At 38.8% G+C, this 16,629-nt stretch overlaps 1 protein-coding gene across 2 annotated transcripts in view; it reads left to right on the forward strand.

Annotated features, from left to right (window-relative positions):
- Positions 1–211: 211 nt before the first annotated feature.
- The window catches only part of UBL3 (ubiquitin like 3), a 56,498-nt gene continuing 40,080 nt past the window's right edge, over positions 212–16,629 (forward strand). The window contains exons 1-2 of one of the 2 annotated variants that reach the window (XM_068181176.1): positions 212–1,258; positions 11,901–11,989. In XM_068181176.1, the coding sequence (XP_068037277.1) occupies positions 11,948–11,989 (42 nt within the window). In that variant the 5' untranslated portion in view covers positions 212–1,258; positions 11,901–11,947. The remainder of the gene's footprint in view (positions 1,259–11,900; positions 11,990–16,629) is intronic. The other variant, XM_068181177.1, reaches the window with a different exon arrangement.

The following is a 16,629-nucleotide window of genomic DNA, read 5'->3' on the forward strand; positions in this document are numbered from 1 at the left end:
GGGGCGTCTCTGCTGCCCGGGGGGGAAGCGGCGCCGCCGGTGCCACGGAGCCCCTTCGGAGCCGCCCTGACCGACGCTGCGGGAGCCCGGCGGGGCCGAGCGGCACCGGCGACGGGGCGGGCCGGGCCCGCGGAGGGCGGTGGCTCCGCCCCGGCGGCGGTGGGCCCTGGCCGCCTACAAGCCCCATGGTGCCGCGCGGGGCGGCGGCGTGTGACGCGGCGGGAGCGGGGGCGGCCGAGGCGGCGGCGGAGGGTCCGTGTCTCCCCTGCCGCGTCCCCTCGCTCGGCTCGGCGGGCGCCATGTTGGCTTGAGCCGAAGATGACAGGGGGCGGCTGCGGGCGAGGATCGCGCTGAAGGAGCGGCACATCCGGCTCGCAGCGCGGCTCTCGGGGGGCGGCCGGAGCCGCCGGCGGACGAGGCGGGGGAGGGAGGGAGGGAGGGCGGGCTGAGGAGGCGGCGGCGGCGATGCGAGCGGAGAGCTGAGGCTGCGGGAGGCGGCCGCCGTCGAACGCCCCCCGGCCCCCTCCGAGCGCCGCGGGGGAGGGCTCTCCCCTCCGAGCGCCCTCCCTCCCTTCCCTCCCCGGCCCGCGTCCCTGCCGGGCGCTGTTGGATGCCGCACACCGCCTAGGGGGGGCCGCAGCCCGGCGTCCTCCCCAGCGGCCCCGGGCCCACCCCGGCCCTCCCGCCTCCCTGCCCTGCCGCCCAGGGCAGGAGCCAGGTCCTGCCTGCGCGCCCGGGTCGCCTGCGCCGACTGAGGAGGTGACTTGGACGCACTATTATCCCGTGTGAATCATCCCGTCGTCATTTGTCGAGGCTGGGATAGAAGGCAGAGGGCGAGAAGGGGGGAGAAAGCCCGCACGCAGCTCATGTGGCGGTGTAGTCCTGCTGCCTGGTCTACCTGGCACCGCTGGTGCTGCCGCCGCTGCCGCTGACAGGGATCTGCTGCCATCTCTGGTCTCCCGCTGGCTCCTCCGGTCCAGCCCGGCACCGCTGCCCCTGGATATTCCTGCTCCTCGGCCGGCCGCCTTCCCCACTACTTATCGGGCACCTCTTTCGCGTAGGGGACGTGGAAGCTGCTGCCTCCGATACTGACACCGGTTTTGCGTCTTGAAGATCTCCGGAGAGCTGCTCTTGGTGCTGCTGCTTTTTTTTTTTTTTTTTTTTTTTTTTTTTTTTTTTTCCTTTTTTTTTTTTTTAAAGTTGATTTTAAGCCATTTAGGGTAACATCAAAATGTCCAGCAGCGTTCCAGCTGATATGGTGAGTGTTGTACTGCTTATTTAATAGTTATGTTACAGAATAACGTTTATTTCAGCCTGGTTTTGACAGAGAACATGGAAAGAAGAGGGGCGTGGGAAGAAAAAAAAGATCTTGCTTGCATATTTAAGGAACATAAAGTTCACAGTTAATTACCTACCCCCTCCCACTCCAGATGCTGGTTCTGCTTCGCTTTTTGACGATGGAGTGGGAGATCTGCAGCGTCGCCTCCTGTGTAGCGAGGGAAGGGGGATGCCAGACTCCCTTACCTATGGCAGTCAGTACCTGAGTGATCACGCTTGGGTCGTGTAGCACTGCTCTTCAGCTCCGTCGAGCATTTTTTGGGGGGAGATAAATACGAAGCAGAGTATTCGGGATTAATTGCTCGACCCATTTCTTTCTTTTCTTTTTTTTTTTCTTTCTTTCTTTCTTTCTAAACCTCTTAAACTTGGTTTGTGTCTTGCCAACGCTTTGTCTTCCGATGTTGGTGGGAAGTTAATCTCTTCACTTGCTGCCGGCTCCAGAGCGAGAGAGAAATCTTCATGCGCTTTATTTTCATGGCGAGGTCCTTTGTGCACTAGCTGCAATCTGGACATTTTTCAAGGGCACTCCTAGTACTTCTTATGGCGGACTGTAGTTCAGCTTGTATTGGATACTCGGCTCGGTAGATTTAAATCAGGAAGGTATAGCAGATCATGAGGAGGTAGGGTGAATCAGGTCTGCTAGGTAATCTTCCGTTCAGCACGACTTTCTCCATTTGTATGTATTTCCATAAATCAGGATATATTTTCATAAGACACTTAATTGGAAAAAACACCCACGAACTTGTAGCTGCACTTTGGTATGTTAATTCTTTATTCTTACAGCAGAATATTTTCACATATCTCCACATGGCTGTTCATATTTAAAGGTACTGTTTTTGACTCCCCAAAAGCAGAGGACTTGTCTATGCTTTTTTATTTTTTAAATTTCAGGATGAAGTTCTGTTTTGTAGGTACAATCTGCCCCAGTAGTGAGAACAATGAAACCCAGTAGCCCTTGTTTAAGTCATTGATGTACAGTTAATTGGGATATGTATGGCAGCTGGGCTGTTGAAATAATAGTATCTGTTTAGTTGCTTGCTTTCTGTATTTCCTTCACAGCTTTTGTACAGCAGTCACAATGAGTGAATTTTGACCAAAAAAAAAAAGCAGAAACAGGTACAGAGGATGATCAAACAGCAAGTTATAAGCTTACAGGTTTTTTCCTTTCTTCCCCCTGCCTTTCTCAAATACTATGAATAAATATTGCCTCCCCTGGATGAAAAGTGGTGAAAGGATTTAAACTCAGAGTCAATAAGCTCCCCAGCTATCAGTTTTCACATATTTCTTTTTAGTGTGTGTTTCTCTCTCTCTGACTGTTAGAGCCTTTTGAACCCCCTTCTCTCCTGCACGTGGCTGTCTAGCGTTATATCACAGAAATCCTCGCCTGGGCCGTGGAGGATTAGGTGCAAATCTCAGTGCTGCTTTTTAAGTTGCCTGGAGGGGTCCCTTGACTGTGACATGAAACGCACTCCTCCTCCCTGTCACCCTGGGCTGAGCTGCCACCTCCGTGCTCCTTCTAGGGCCTGCCTGCCTAGGAGTCCCACTGCTGCCACTAGGCTTGTAATGCTTGACATTTGCTACAAAGTGCACAGATTTTAAGATAGGCAAAATACAAATTTTTCTATGAAAACTATTTCCTTGTGTTGTTACAGTGTAATGAGAATACCACTGCTGGGGGTAGCTGGGCCTAGTGCTGGTCTGTTTATTCAAATCAGGAAGAAACTTGTTATACATAGTGATGTTTAAATACTGACTCATTGCAAAAACATTTGAATGAAGATGTTACCAATGTTGGCAGAATTTAACTAAATAAATAGATTATTTTCTGGCCTGTCATGGGATCATTTTTCTCTAAGTTTCTGCATTATTAGATGCAGTTTCTCTCTGAAAGTTTGAAGTGTGCTGTAGAAATTCCATTTATTAATTACAACTAATAAATACTACTTTATGAAAAGATTGCTTGAAAACTCATTTTTGGTGTCTTTTTGTTGCCATCCTCCATATTTGAAAGGAGTTTGTTCATGAAGGAAAATGGGATTGCCATTCCTTAGCTATTTGAAGAGAAGCCCTTACCAGGCTGTCACCATGTTTATATATGTTTTTATTTAGTGTAGGATTTTGCAGTTTGCATTTCTCTTTGCCACCCACTGTGTAATTTGCATTTGCAAAAAATTGATTTCCCATTTCTGTAGGAGCAGGCAGCATTGTGATGGAGTGTCATTTTCTGAAGACTCCATTATACTTAGTAAATGTGCTATGAATTACATAAGTATTATAATAATAATGTTTGAAACTCTTTATGTCAGATTCACGAACTAACCTGCTCATAATAATAATAATAATATAATAATTGCTGCTTCTTAAAAATTTGTTAATTTGTCTTCCTGTCCCACCTGTGAGAATGATCTGCTATGCATAAATTAATAGTAAATTATCTGATTTCCAGTAAGCTTCCGATTTCTGAGTAGACATAATTTGACCCAGTCTCCTGTTCCCTGACATTGAGTTGACTTGTTTCCAGAACTACTGCAGTTTTTACCAGCTAACCGTTTCAACATCACTTCCTAAATAATTAGCACAGTACTTTATCATTTGCATTCCACTAATAAATTGGATAGTGACACACCACATTCCCAGTGTTGTAAGTTTGTGGTGCATTATTCCTTAGCAATGTTTCCTTATTGCTTAGCATTATTCCTTAAGCAATGGCTTAAAACTCCACTCCTGGAATTAAACCTGCTAATACTGACCTCTCTACCTGAATAGTTTCATTAACTTTATTAGGACTAGATGTGTCTGGAGCAGTTCTTGAAGACTAAACTGCATATCTAGAACCTAATTTTTCTCAATTTTTCACATATGCACTGATGACTGTAGTGGCAGCAGGGCATCTCTGATTATGTTCAGTAATTTAATCAGGTAATTTATCAGTTTTATTATTTGGTATCAGCTAGAGTTTGACTTTGAATAACAGCAGGGCTGTTTGCAAGTTATATTTCTTTTGTAATGATAAATAGATATGCAGTGGTTTATGGACTTGTGAAATTAATCACACTGGCTTTTTGAGTGGACCAAATGAAAATGGTTTGATAGTTTATTTAAACACTCTAGCTGACAATTTTAAAGCAAGCTATGAAAAACTTATGCTCAGTCAAGAAGTTCTTACTCAATTGAACAATCCCCTTTATTTTAGTGGAGTTTTCATCGGAATCTGGGAAGCTTCCTTTCTGTATCCTGTGTGCCTGTGATACTTCTCCTTATAGTTAGAATTCTTCAGGGATTTTAGGGGTCCACAGAAAGCCACCTGTAATCCGTGTGTTTTATGTCGGTATGAAAAGGCTCTGCCAGCACTTTCTTTCTGGGCAGTTCTTTGCATGCCCTCTAGAAGATCCAATTCTTTTTCTGTTGTAACAGAGGGTGATGCTTTTGGCTCATGGTGTGGTTTTTATTGTTGGTTTGTTTTATTGTTGGTTTGTTGGGTTTTTCTGCATTTGGTAAACAGCAAAGTGTTGGAATCTACCAAACAATTAAAGGTTTTAATGTTCACAGCACTTCAATCCATATGCTATAATTAAGAGATGTAGGTGGCATGGGAGAGATTATTTTTAAGAAAACTGAATGTTTGGTGCGCAACATTTGTAGACATAGAAGAGCATGGAGTATATGGTCTAAAATGTTTATATGTGGTCAATGTTAAAAAGGGGCAGTAGGTGGAAGAAGAATAACAAATAGAAACCCTGCTCAGTTCACTCCTTATTAGAGTTAACATCTTTAGTGGAAATCTGTATGTACATCTTTTTCTTTAGGAAATTTAATATAGAATGTTGATGAATAGTTGAACATATTTAAGGACTTCCTTTATGCACATTAATGGAGGCTAACAGTGGAAAAGGATGGACAGAAACTGATGCTACATCAGTAAGGGAATTTCGGCATCCAAGTATAAGGTTCAGATATGAGAGACTTAAAGGAGTAGTTGGTTGTATGGCAGCTGAGTTTAGTTGTCCATCATTCAGTTTGAAAAATTATTTCATTTAAGAATAATAGGTGCAGTAGCATTATAATACACTTGGAACATAGAAAATAATTTGTTCACTATAGCACTTTAATGTATCAGAACAAAATGTGAGAAGTCCTGCAACTCTGTTCTTCTGTTTTAACTGCTATTCCTTTCGCCTTCAATGGATCCTTTTTGTAGTTTTGAAAATAATTGTATTCCTACTAGCCTTTGTTTTTGTAGCAATAGAAATATGATTATTTCTCTCTATTTTTGTATCACCCACATGTTGAAAGTTCTAATGCATTACATTCTCTAATAAAAATAGCTAATTGAGTTTTTTGGTATGGGTCTTTTTCCCTTCACTTTTTTGATTTTTTTTTTTCCACAATTGTTTGCTGATTGTAACAGAAATTAGTAGCCTATCTTTTGCCATTCTCAATGTTTGTTTTGGGGTTTTTTTCTCCTCTTGGAGAGGGAATTGGAAGTGGGTTATATGTTAGAAAGAAGAGCTTGAAAAGGTTCTTTCCGACTCCTTATATATTGAGCCAATATATAAGCCAGTTGAGCCTTTGTAGCATATTGCAGTGGTGCTTGTAATGAAATGAAGAACCTTTCTCTGTTGTCTGAAGCAGTGGCCAAGGATAAACTTACTAAAGCTCATCCTCGGTGTGTATATATTTGGGTATACTCCAAAATTGTTTGTCTTTATCATTTCTCCCACCCACCTTTTTTTTTTTTTTGTTTTGTTTCACAGATTAAAATGTATCTAACAACCAAAAAGAAACATCTTAGCAACCACCGACATTTTTAGGTACGGCACTGTAGGAGAAACTTTGAAACTTTGTAACATACTAATACATCTGGCATATTCTGAAACAATGTTTGCATGACTGTCATCTCATTTTCTTTGGGGATGAGCAGCTGTAACCTGTGGTTAGATTGATCCTTACTCTGGGCTGTGGTGCAGCTCTATACTACAGATGGAAGTGTAGGCTGATGATATAAACTGTTCCTTACTTCCTGCCACCCACCCTTGTTGTGATTACCTGAACTGGTTTCTTTCTGCTTTTGTTGTCTAACTTCATGAAATACTGGAGGGGATATATACTGAAGGAGATTTAACTCCTCCCACTTTGGGAATGCTGGGAAGTAGCTGCTGGCAGGTTCCAGCAGGACTGAGAGGCAAAAAACAGAGTATATGTGAGTGTAGGAAAACGATCATATCTGCAGCAGGAATGCCCAATTCTGCATGTTAAAAAATTAGCAGACATCATCTGGTAACTGGACAGGTCAGTCAGGGCCTGAATGGTAACAAGTTGCACCTCTCTGATGTGGAATAAGGAACAATGTCAGGTATCTGTAGTCAGTGTTTCACTGTGGGGCTTGTGACTGCTTTGTGCGTGTCTAATCCTAAACTTTTGATCATTCAAAGCCTGTATCTCACTCCCTTGGTTTGGCTTAAGGCTGCGGCAGGAACTTAGACTGTCTGAATGTGGTCCTTACAGCGGTCTTGGTAAGAAATACTTTCATGATACTATGAACAAAATGACTAAAGGCATGCTTTACTACTTTTTTAGTTGAGAGTTCCTCCTAGGTATAACTTTTGTGAATGTTGAAAGCCATGGCCACGGTATTTGTAATCAGTGGGATTTACTTGTTTTATACTTCTGGTCAGTCAGCTTTGTTACTCAGTAAAACTCAGAATGTAAACTTTTGGAGATGTCTCTATATCTGCTTATGCAACATGAGCAGAATGGAGACTCTCGGTTCTAGCACTCAGCCTGCGAGTGCTACACTAGCTTGCAGGAATCCAGAAATAACTGGAATGTGACTAATCATTCTTGTGGTTTTATGTAAAAGAGATAATTCAGCTTATTTTCAGTTTCTTCCGAGTACAGTATTGGATCCACTAGGTTGGTTATTTCTTATTCTGAATATGGTGAAAGACATTGCTGCTGATCAGTATTCTTTTTCACATTGAGTCTGTTTTTTCAGCAATCAATTGAGCCTACTAAAGTAGCAAGCCTTTCCTGACACAATTTTGCATAGGTAAACTTTAGCTCATTGTAATTATTAAAGGAATATGACTGTGTTGTTTTCATTTTAAAAACATTGGAAAATGAGCAGCATGTCAATGCACTTCAACATCTGAAAAGAAATTTGAAGTGGGAGAAAAGTTGCTCTAAAAGCTTTCTAACAATGTAGATAAATTATTTACGAGGTCTGTTTGGTTTTGAGAGCAATATTTAAAGAAAACGTTACGACTTTTTATTTGTAGGTTTGCTGAGCCTGAGAAGTATAGTTCTGCAGAAATACTTAAATGTTGCAGCTGACAGCTCTTATATATTTGTGGAAATTTGGTGTATTTTGTGGTCACTAACTGGGATTGTGTTTAGCTCCTTGACAGAGGATAAATTTATTGCTGCTTGTATACCATCCACAGTGAAGACCTCTCAATTTGTAGTAAGGCTCTGCATGTATGGTAAAATGTGATTAAGAAAAATAATGTACATTTTCCACAGATAGAAACTTCATGTAAAATAAAGATTTGTCAGATTATACATCTCTGACACTGCCATCAGCATCTTGGGGTTTATTTCTTACTTTCTGTAAAGAAATTTGAAAATAGCTTGCCAGTGACAGGATTAAATTTGTGAGTTTGTTTTGGTTTGGCTGCTTACTTAAAATTATTTGAGAAATTCAGTTTAGATTTAAATGGAAGGCTTGTGGCAGAGTTTAGCTGAGACTTTATTCCATGACACTGTTGTTATGGAGACAGAAGCAAGAAAGAAACTCCTTGAGTTTTATGTATCCCATAGAAATTGGCCAAGTAAAACCAGAGATTCTGTCTGGGAGTTTGGTAGATTTGTTTTACTAGTAAAAAGAAATTTGTGCCTTAGTGGGATGGAGATGCCAAAATGATACTTGATGTTCACAGAAGGAATACAAACTGGAGTTTTTTGTTTTGGTGTTTACCTGCTGCGATGGTTTCAGCCTCTCTCAGGGCCGGTATTTATGTCAAGGGCTTGGACCACTGCTGAGGAACAAAGGTGGTCTTATCCTGGGATGCTTTTTAGCTGCAGCTGAGGGTCTGGATTTCAGTATGTGACTCTATGAGCAGTTTTGATGGAAATGAAAGCTAAGCTCCTTTTTTTTTTTTTCTTCTTTTTTTTTTCTTTTTTTTTTCTTTATTTTTTTAAAGGTAGTCCTGAGTTCTTCTGTAAGCTCTTCTGTGTTCTTCATGGTGCAATATTAACTGTTTTATGTTGCATAAGAAATTATCTCCAGCACTTGATAAAAGTGGGATACCAATTTCAAAATAAACAGAAGGAAGCTATGTATGTTCTTCTTTGAGACTGAAAAGAACAGTGTATTTCATCTCTAAAAGAACAGTACTTCACAGCCATACACAGTAGCATTGGTTGGTATCTCCTCAGCAAAATTGCGATGTTGTAATGCTCTGTGGTTTGGCAGAGATCCACATCACCATAATCTGTTTCTGGTACTTAATATATGCTCTAGATGGTACTACCTAATCTCTCCCCAGAATCTGACATATGTTTCTAATATCGAGAAATAATGGAATAGTGATAAAATAGTGAAGTGCAGTGCTAGTCAAAAATCTTTCGTAGCTGGGGTTGTAAATTCAGGATTCTCTTCTTGAAAGTAGATTAGTGCCAATCTATATGTGAATATTTGTGGCATATACTAGTAAGTCTCAGAAAACTTACTATAAATTACATTACTATGAAAAAATTCTTCTAAAATAGCATTTCTTTTCAGCATATCTTTGAAGATTAAATTATGTGCAAGTGTTTTTAGGCATGCTTACCTTTTATATGCTATAAGAGAGTAACTAAAAGCCTTTGTGTGCTTTTAAAGTCTGGAATACCTGGTTGCAGTATTTTCTTTTATTTATAGAATTTTTATTTGAATGGGCAGTAACATCAAAATAAAATTAATTTTTGAAATGGTGCTTGGTGGTTGTATGTGATGCACAACACATTACTTAGGGCATATGGCATGTGAATATTTATGTCATTTTGCCTGTGAATTTAGTTTTAATCTGTGCATCATAACAGTTGTGTGGTGTGACAGTGAAAACTTAGCTCTCACTTCTGAATCCAGGTTATTGATCTGTGATGCAAACAAACTCTATTGGACTTGCAAGTTTTAGTGAATTATTCTTTGCATACTTGTATAGCTATTTTTTGGCAATAAACCCCAAACATGCAAAAAGCTTTATTAAAACATTTTACATGTGGGGAATAAGTCCACATTTGCTAAGTCCATATAATTCAGTGGTAATGATGTTAACTTGAAGTCCCAACACAAAATTAGTAACTTCCTTAATAAGTAAGTAATAAAAAGTAATTAGTACTTAATAAGTACCATATGACAGCACATAAGTGGAGTAATGTTTGAAATGAATATTTAAAGATTTTGTACCAAAATGTGTCGTAATGTGTATGGTTCATGCTGTGGATTTCCAAGAAAAGGTATTTTAGAGACCACCTGTATAATTTAAAGACATGTTAAATATTTTTTGTAAGGTCAGCCCTATGCAAGTTCATTTTAATCTCAAGAAAGTAGCAAGGAAAGCTTTTATCTCAAAAAAATCAAAAAAAAGATTATGCTAGTGGGCATTTCTAGTGTTCTAGACATAAGACTAAGATTTTTGAGTGCAATAGGTTAGGTCTGGCACTGAGACAACAGTCTGTTATTGAGATATTTGACTTTGTTTTGAGGATCTCATTTTCATAACTAATGACAAGATAGCTAGGAGCTCTTAAAGAGAAAGTGCAACTGGGTTTGATTACTGCTTCTGCTTACTGCATCTGGCTAGTATATTTTTGGGTAAATCAGGATTTCATTTAAAGTCTCCAAATGGATAATTTTTTTTTTCAAATTGCATATGTTTGAAATTATTTGGAGGTTCAAAATAGCCATCGTAGTTGGTGGAATGCTTGGTAAACTGAGCAAGGTTGTGATGAGACCTCTGGTGAAAGTGGCAGCAGGTATTTGCAAAATTGTTTTAATTTGGAGAGGAACACTTTTGAATTATTTCTTCTCACTAGGAAGGGAGAAGGTGGTTCAAGGGATAGCCAGGGAAATCCCTACGGAGGGCTGCAGTGCAGTTGCTCAATACTTGTTCCAGCATTCTCATGCAGGCACTTGATGATCCTAGCATATGTGCTCCTTGCACTTAACTGCAGGAGTAAGGAGTGGAAAGTTTTTAAGTGTGAACTTTTGGTGGGGGTGGACTCCAGAAGTGCAGCTGTAACTGTCCCTGAATTAACTACGAAGACTGAAATATCTCTCTGCAAAGAGCCTGGCATTTTTAAGCTTAGATTGTCTTTCAGTGCAGTTTTTATGGCTTTCAATTTTATCTTGTCTGTTTGGCTGCTGTGAGTGTGGTGTATGTACCATTGTACTATATCATACATGGAAACCCCATATTGGGGGAACTCCCTTGACTTGTTAAATGAAGTACAACTGGTCCTAAATATCTGACTGTTCAACAATATTTATCCATCCTGTGGTGTAAATGCTCTCTTCTTCCAGAATAATGTGCTTTTGCCCCTCCCCTTATTCAGTGCCTCCTCATTGTTCAGGGACTGGATCGGTGTCTTATCTTCCTTCACTGTTCAAACTTTTCTTGGAAGATAGAGCTTAATCTTCAGCCTTCCTGTGACAGTAGTCTTCTTAACAAGTACTTAATAAAAATCCATCTACTTTTTTTGGGAAGAAGGTTATTATTTATCAAAAATGGTGGATGTTGTGGAAATGTAGTTTCACTCAAATATACTCTTATGCTAGATAACTCTGCAGCAGAGCTGCAGGGAATAAAATCTTACGGTTTGAATTGGAGTGAGTCAAACAAAATTCAAACAAGATCAAGACTTTCTTGTGTTTTTTTTGTGGTTTGTTTTTTAAATGACATTTTTTATTTTAGTCAAATTCTGTTGAAATTTCTCAAGCCAGCTTTGCTCTGGTGCATCTTCTGTGCCTGTCAGTCTTGGCTGTCCGGAGCATGACTTTACCAGCATTTCAGTTAAGCCAGCATGCTCTGTGCTGATGTGAAGGATTTATTTCAAAGGACTTGTGGACAGTGAGTTAACTAAAATCAGGCAAAAGACAATAAAATATTTACACATAGAGAAATGCTTCCAAGAACATTTGGAGAAAGGTTGTAACTGTATTAGTTAATGAGTTGTAAAAAGCAAGTTTTGAGGCTAATGCATATGGGGAAGCTGGTTTTTAGGGTTGTGTTAGTATTTCTTTCCACTCTTACTATTTGAGAATCACGTGGTTTTGTTGATGTGTTTTTGTTGATCTTTCAGTAAAGTAGTAATTCTGAGCTCTTGATTGTCAAATATTGATTTAATATATCTGTCAGTTTTCATGTTCCTACTTTTTAAATAGCATTCCCTCAGTTTAAATCTGGAACAATCTCAGGAGAAGAAAATAAATCCAGAGTAGTTCCCAGTGTTCAAGGACATGGGGATTTAGTTTTATTCTTAAATTATCTCCTTTAAATTCTGTATTATTTTTTTTTCAGGAAATGAAATGTAGGAAAGACAGCTTGCCCTAAGCATAGAGCACAGAATGATTATCAGTCAGTGCCTTTATCTCCAAATGTGCTGCTTGGTAAATTTCAAAGTCAGCTTTAAAAAAGCCCACAACCTACAGAGAAGCACCAAAGTGAATAATTCAGTGTGCTGAGTAGTGCCAGATAAGGCAGAGTGTAGGTAAATAGTTTGCTGCCTTTCATACTTGATTCTGCTCCTACATGTCTGTCCTGACTTTGATGCTTATATAAGTGTCCTAGGTTATTAGTTTTATTTATAATGAACTTGTGGATTGGAGGTGATCTTGTTCCCCTTTATTGTCTCTACAGTAAAGGAAAACAAAAAAGAAACTTCTTGTTTTATCTTGAAATTCTTAACATGAATGGTCTTAAATGAAGACCATTTGAAGTACAGTTCTGAAGTTGTTTTTTCTTTGACTAGGTGTTGTTTTGCAGGAAATGGAAGATAGAGAATTATACTTGAATGAACACAGCATTTTCTGATGTGTTTTGTATCACATCATAGTTTTTCTTGTAAAATCGCATTGTAGCATGTTTCAAAAAATGGAATCCAGTGTTTAGGAAGACCCACAGCTCTTTGTTGTAGCAGTTTAAAATTTTCTATGCAGAAATCACTTACTCAAAATCAAAAAATATAGTAGTTTTGTATTTTTGTCCTGTATATAACTTTTGGATAAAGTCAGCAGTTATTTTGTGGGGCTCTGTTGGAAGGTGTTTTGGCTAACCCTTCAGAGTGTCTGTGGAGCCATTGGGATAGGGAAGAGAAGTCTTTTGAATTGTTTCGAAGTAGTTCTTGCTGGGTGGCTGGATAAGATGGCATTCACTTGTCAGTGTAGGCATTTTGGAGTAGTATAGCTGTTTGTAGGATGGATGGTGGTAGAAGCTGAAAGGAGTTAAAGGGAAAGACAAATCATGATTACACAATCGTGTAGTGATAAAGGTACAGACACTGAACATATCAGTGTCAAAACCATCAGGCTTATTTATGGACAGTAATTTGCTGTACAAGCACAATGGGCTGCAAGAAACAGTCAGGGAATTATAATGAATTTCTCTTACCATGCATAGGTTTTATTTGGAGAGATTAAATTCCATTTAATTAAGCTATTAGTATGTCAAATGATAAGAGGTTTCTGATGAAGAACACCCTCGCTGTTCCTCTGCCTTCCATACACAAACATGTCCAAATCCATCACTTAATATTTGTATTTTCAGTATTGCTGCTGAGTGGAGATAGAAAAGCAGTGTGTGTTACTTTGCTGGGTGGAAAAACTGTTGAGAAGTGTCCATGTAAACATTGTCTCACCTTTTGGCAAAAGTAAATCTTATACAGGCTTTACAACAATAAAGCTTCAAGCACATGATTCAGATGCCTAAACATGGCATGCAGTGCCAGTGTGCACATGTCAGCATTCCCAGGATGGCCAAAAAGGGTAGGCAGCAATGACACACGAGCTGCAGGAGACCCATGCCCTGCAGGAGATGCAGCTGCTCTGGACAAAGGGAATATTTCACGACACCTGGAAATAGCACTAGATGTATATATTTAGGTAATGCTGTTAGGGCTTTGTAAAACCCCATTTCTCATCCTTTTATATGGGTTTTTGGTAGGTTGACTTTTCCTAGCTTAAATTTGTTAAGTAGTGTTTTAAAATCGTTAAATGGTTCAATTTGCAGGCAATCACAGTTCTACCAGCTTTGTTATTTCCTACAGATAGCTCTCACATCTACAGACATGAACACTCCAAAAGACAGAAACTTTTCTGGGTTTTGAAATACATTGCTGCCATTTGAGTGTAGCAGATCTTCTCCTAAGTACAGCAATATGGAAATATTGTACAACTGCTTATGGTGGTAAAGTAGGTACAGTGTGGTTGCAGATGTTTGCCAAGTGTGATCCCATCTAAGCTGTTGCACACAGCCTGTTAAAAAGAAGAAAAAGGAATTTTATACATGTTATCACAGTAAATTTAAAAGTAATCTAAGTTATCAAACAAATTAAAATTGGGTTAATTTAATTTGGGGTAATTCTGAAGAATTTTAAAGAGCATTATCCATTCTCATCACAATCTGTTGTATAAAGTTGGACTTGAATGGTCTGTTCTAAAAATGACACCAGAAATGTGGTGTGCTTTTGCTTAGGTGTATAATCACACCTGTGGAGCAGGAGAGAAAGATCACTGCCTATACCAATGCTATGTTGCTTTAATAACTGAACTTCTTATAATGGAATCTTGCAAAGAAAGATATGGATTGGTTTGGTGGGTTTTGTAGTAGATTAAAAGAAAGAGGCTTACTGGTTGAATCTCGACAGGTCTCTCTTGACATTTGGCCTGAAATGTTTGCAAGATATTTCATATCCTCAGAGCAGAAATGACTATGAGTGGGTTGAAAAATTATGCTTACATAATAAAATAATGAGGATTCTTTGGCATTATGTAAGATATAAATACAGGGAGGTTTGTTATCATTGCCGTAGGAATTCAATGCAATTTCTCCAGTTGGTTACTAGAGTAATTTCACACTTACATCTTGATGAATATATTTTCCATTTATATTTTGGAGGGCAGATTTTGATATGTGTGTACTGCTGAAGATTAATGTATAGATTGAGTGAAGCCTTTCTGGTGTGTTTCATATTAGCACTTCTGTCTGAATTTTAAGTTTTGAAACATTAGTTTTGTATATGTGGTGTTTTTTGTTGTGTTTTTGTTGTTGGTTTTGGTTTGCTTTTTTAAGTTGAGGTAGAAATCTAATGGTCATAAATGAAACCTTTCCAGTGTAAATTGTCATGAAAGTTATTTTGCTTATACACTTCTTCATGTTTTGAGGAACTTCATGTAAAGGAATCTTTACATTGTAACTGTGTAAATAGATATATATCTAAATATATATTAATTCCATTCATTCCTTTGACAAAAGTGAACTTTGTAGTTTTGTTTCTAGCAGACTTCTTTTGCATGGCCAGACTCCATTACTAAGAGGTCAATGAAAAATTGACAAAGAATTTGTAGATCAAGAAGCCTGGAAATAATACTTGACCTGAAGAGTTAGATTTTTTTTTAAAATAATTTTAAATTGCAAAGGAGCAAAGAACTATCAACCCACAATTATATTTGTTCAGCTCCATCCCTTTTGTCTTGTGGATACATGGGCTGTTACATATACAGCCTCTGTTTGAAGATGAGTGTATCCTAATTGTTGAATGCAGGCAGATTTGTTTAAATTACTTTTTTATTTTTCAAACTAAGCTGAAAATTATCTGTAAGATAAAGCTGGGACATAGTTCTGGATTTCCACACTTTGGAAAGCATTAAATTGCCAAATCTCTGCACATGTATGTCTATGTTTAATTTTATTTCCTTCTCTTTGAAGATTGATGATGAATAAATAATTTTACGTTTAGGAGTTACATATCTGTTAATAGGATGTGCACAGTATTTTATTAAATGTTAAATTTTAGGGTTTAATTTTAATGTGAAGAGAATGTTTCACCCAATGTTACATATTGGAGAGGTCAGCCTACATAATTGATGTGGGCTCTGGAGTAAGTAGCTTGCACATTTGTGGCATCAACATGGTACGTATTTAGGGAGAATTGACTGCCCAAGCTGTAATGATATGTATTTGAATTTTTGAAGTCTGATAATTACAGACTCATGGAATACATTAAGTTGAGAAAGATCTGTAAGGTCAAGTCCAGCTGTTAACCCAGCACTGCCAAAGCCTCCACTAAACCTTGTCCCTCAGTGCCAGCACTACGCGGCTTTTAAATATCACAAGGGATGGTGACTCCACCACTTCTCTGTGCAGCCTGTTCCAGAGCTTGACAACCCTTTCAGTGAAGAATTTTTTTCCTGAAGTCCAATCTAAACCTCCCCTAGTATGTATTCACTTCTCTTTTTCAAGGATGGCCAAGTCACTGTAAATGAGCACATTTATTACTTAGACATGTAAAAATAGAGGTTTTAAACATTAGAATGAAGAATTGCAGTTAAATAGTTACGTTCTGTATTTTGCTTTCCTTTCAAATTGATGAAATAGGGGGCTGTGCTACTTCAGCTTGAGCCCAAACTGAGCTTGTTTTTTGTGGTATTAAATTCAATTTTTAAGAGTTCACAGGATTGACAGATGTTTATTTGCAAATTTAAGAAAAACCCCTAATTTAAACCAATGTTTTTTGATAGGATACCTTCATTTTTTCCTGTACCATGTGAAAAGGTTAAGACTTTGATTTATGAAGGAATAGAAGGGAATGATCTTTGTTATTTATAAAAAACAAATCTCTTTTTCCCCTGAAATCCTGTGATATAAGACAAAAGAACAGCCCTACTCTTTTCTCTGTGAAAATTGCATGTTGTTTCATGGCATTCACCTATGTAGAAAACAACTTGGTAGCTATATGAATGAGGGGAAAATTTGAATTGTTTGTAATTTTTAAGCGATATATAGATACAAGAAAGTCACCCTAAACTCCTCACTTTTGTAAGCACAGATTTTTTTTCTCAGATAACAGAAATGTGAAATAGGATATAATCTATATACACATATGCACTCTGGTAAGTGCTTCGTTTTGTTTCATCTGAGACTTATTCTAAGGGTGTTTAAATATTATATCTCAATTATGTTAAAAATAATATTTAGAGACTGAAGCAAAGACCAATTTCATAACCTGTGTCACCATCTGTTAAATACACCA

This window comes from Anomalospiza imberbis, chromosome 2, assembly GCF_031753505.1.
Source record: "Anomalospiza imberbis isolate Cuckoo-Finch-1a 21T00152 chromosome 2, ASM3175350v1, whole genome shotgun sequence".
Classification (NCBI taxonomy): Eukaryota; Metazoa; Chordata; class Aves; order Passeriformes; family Viduidae; genus Anomalospiza; species Anomalospiza imberbis.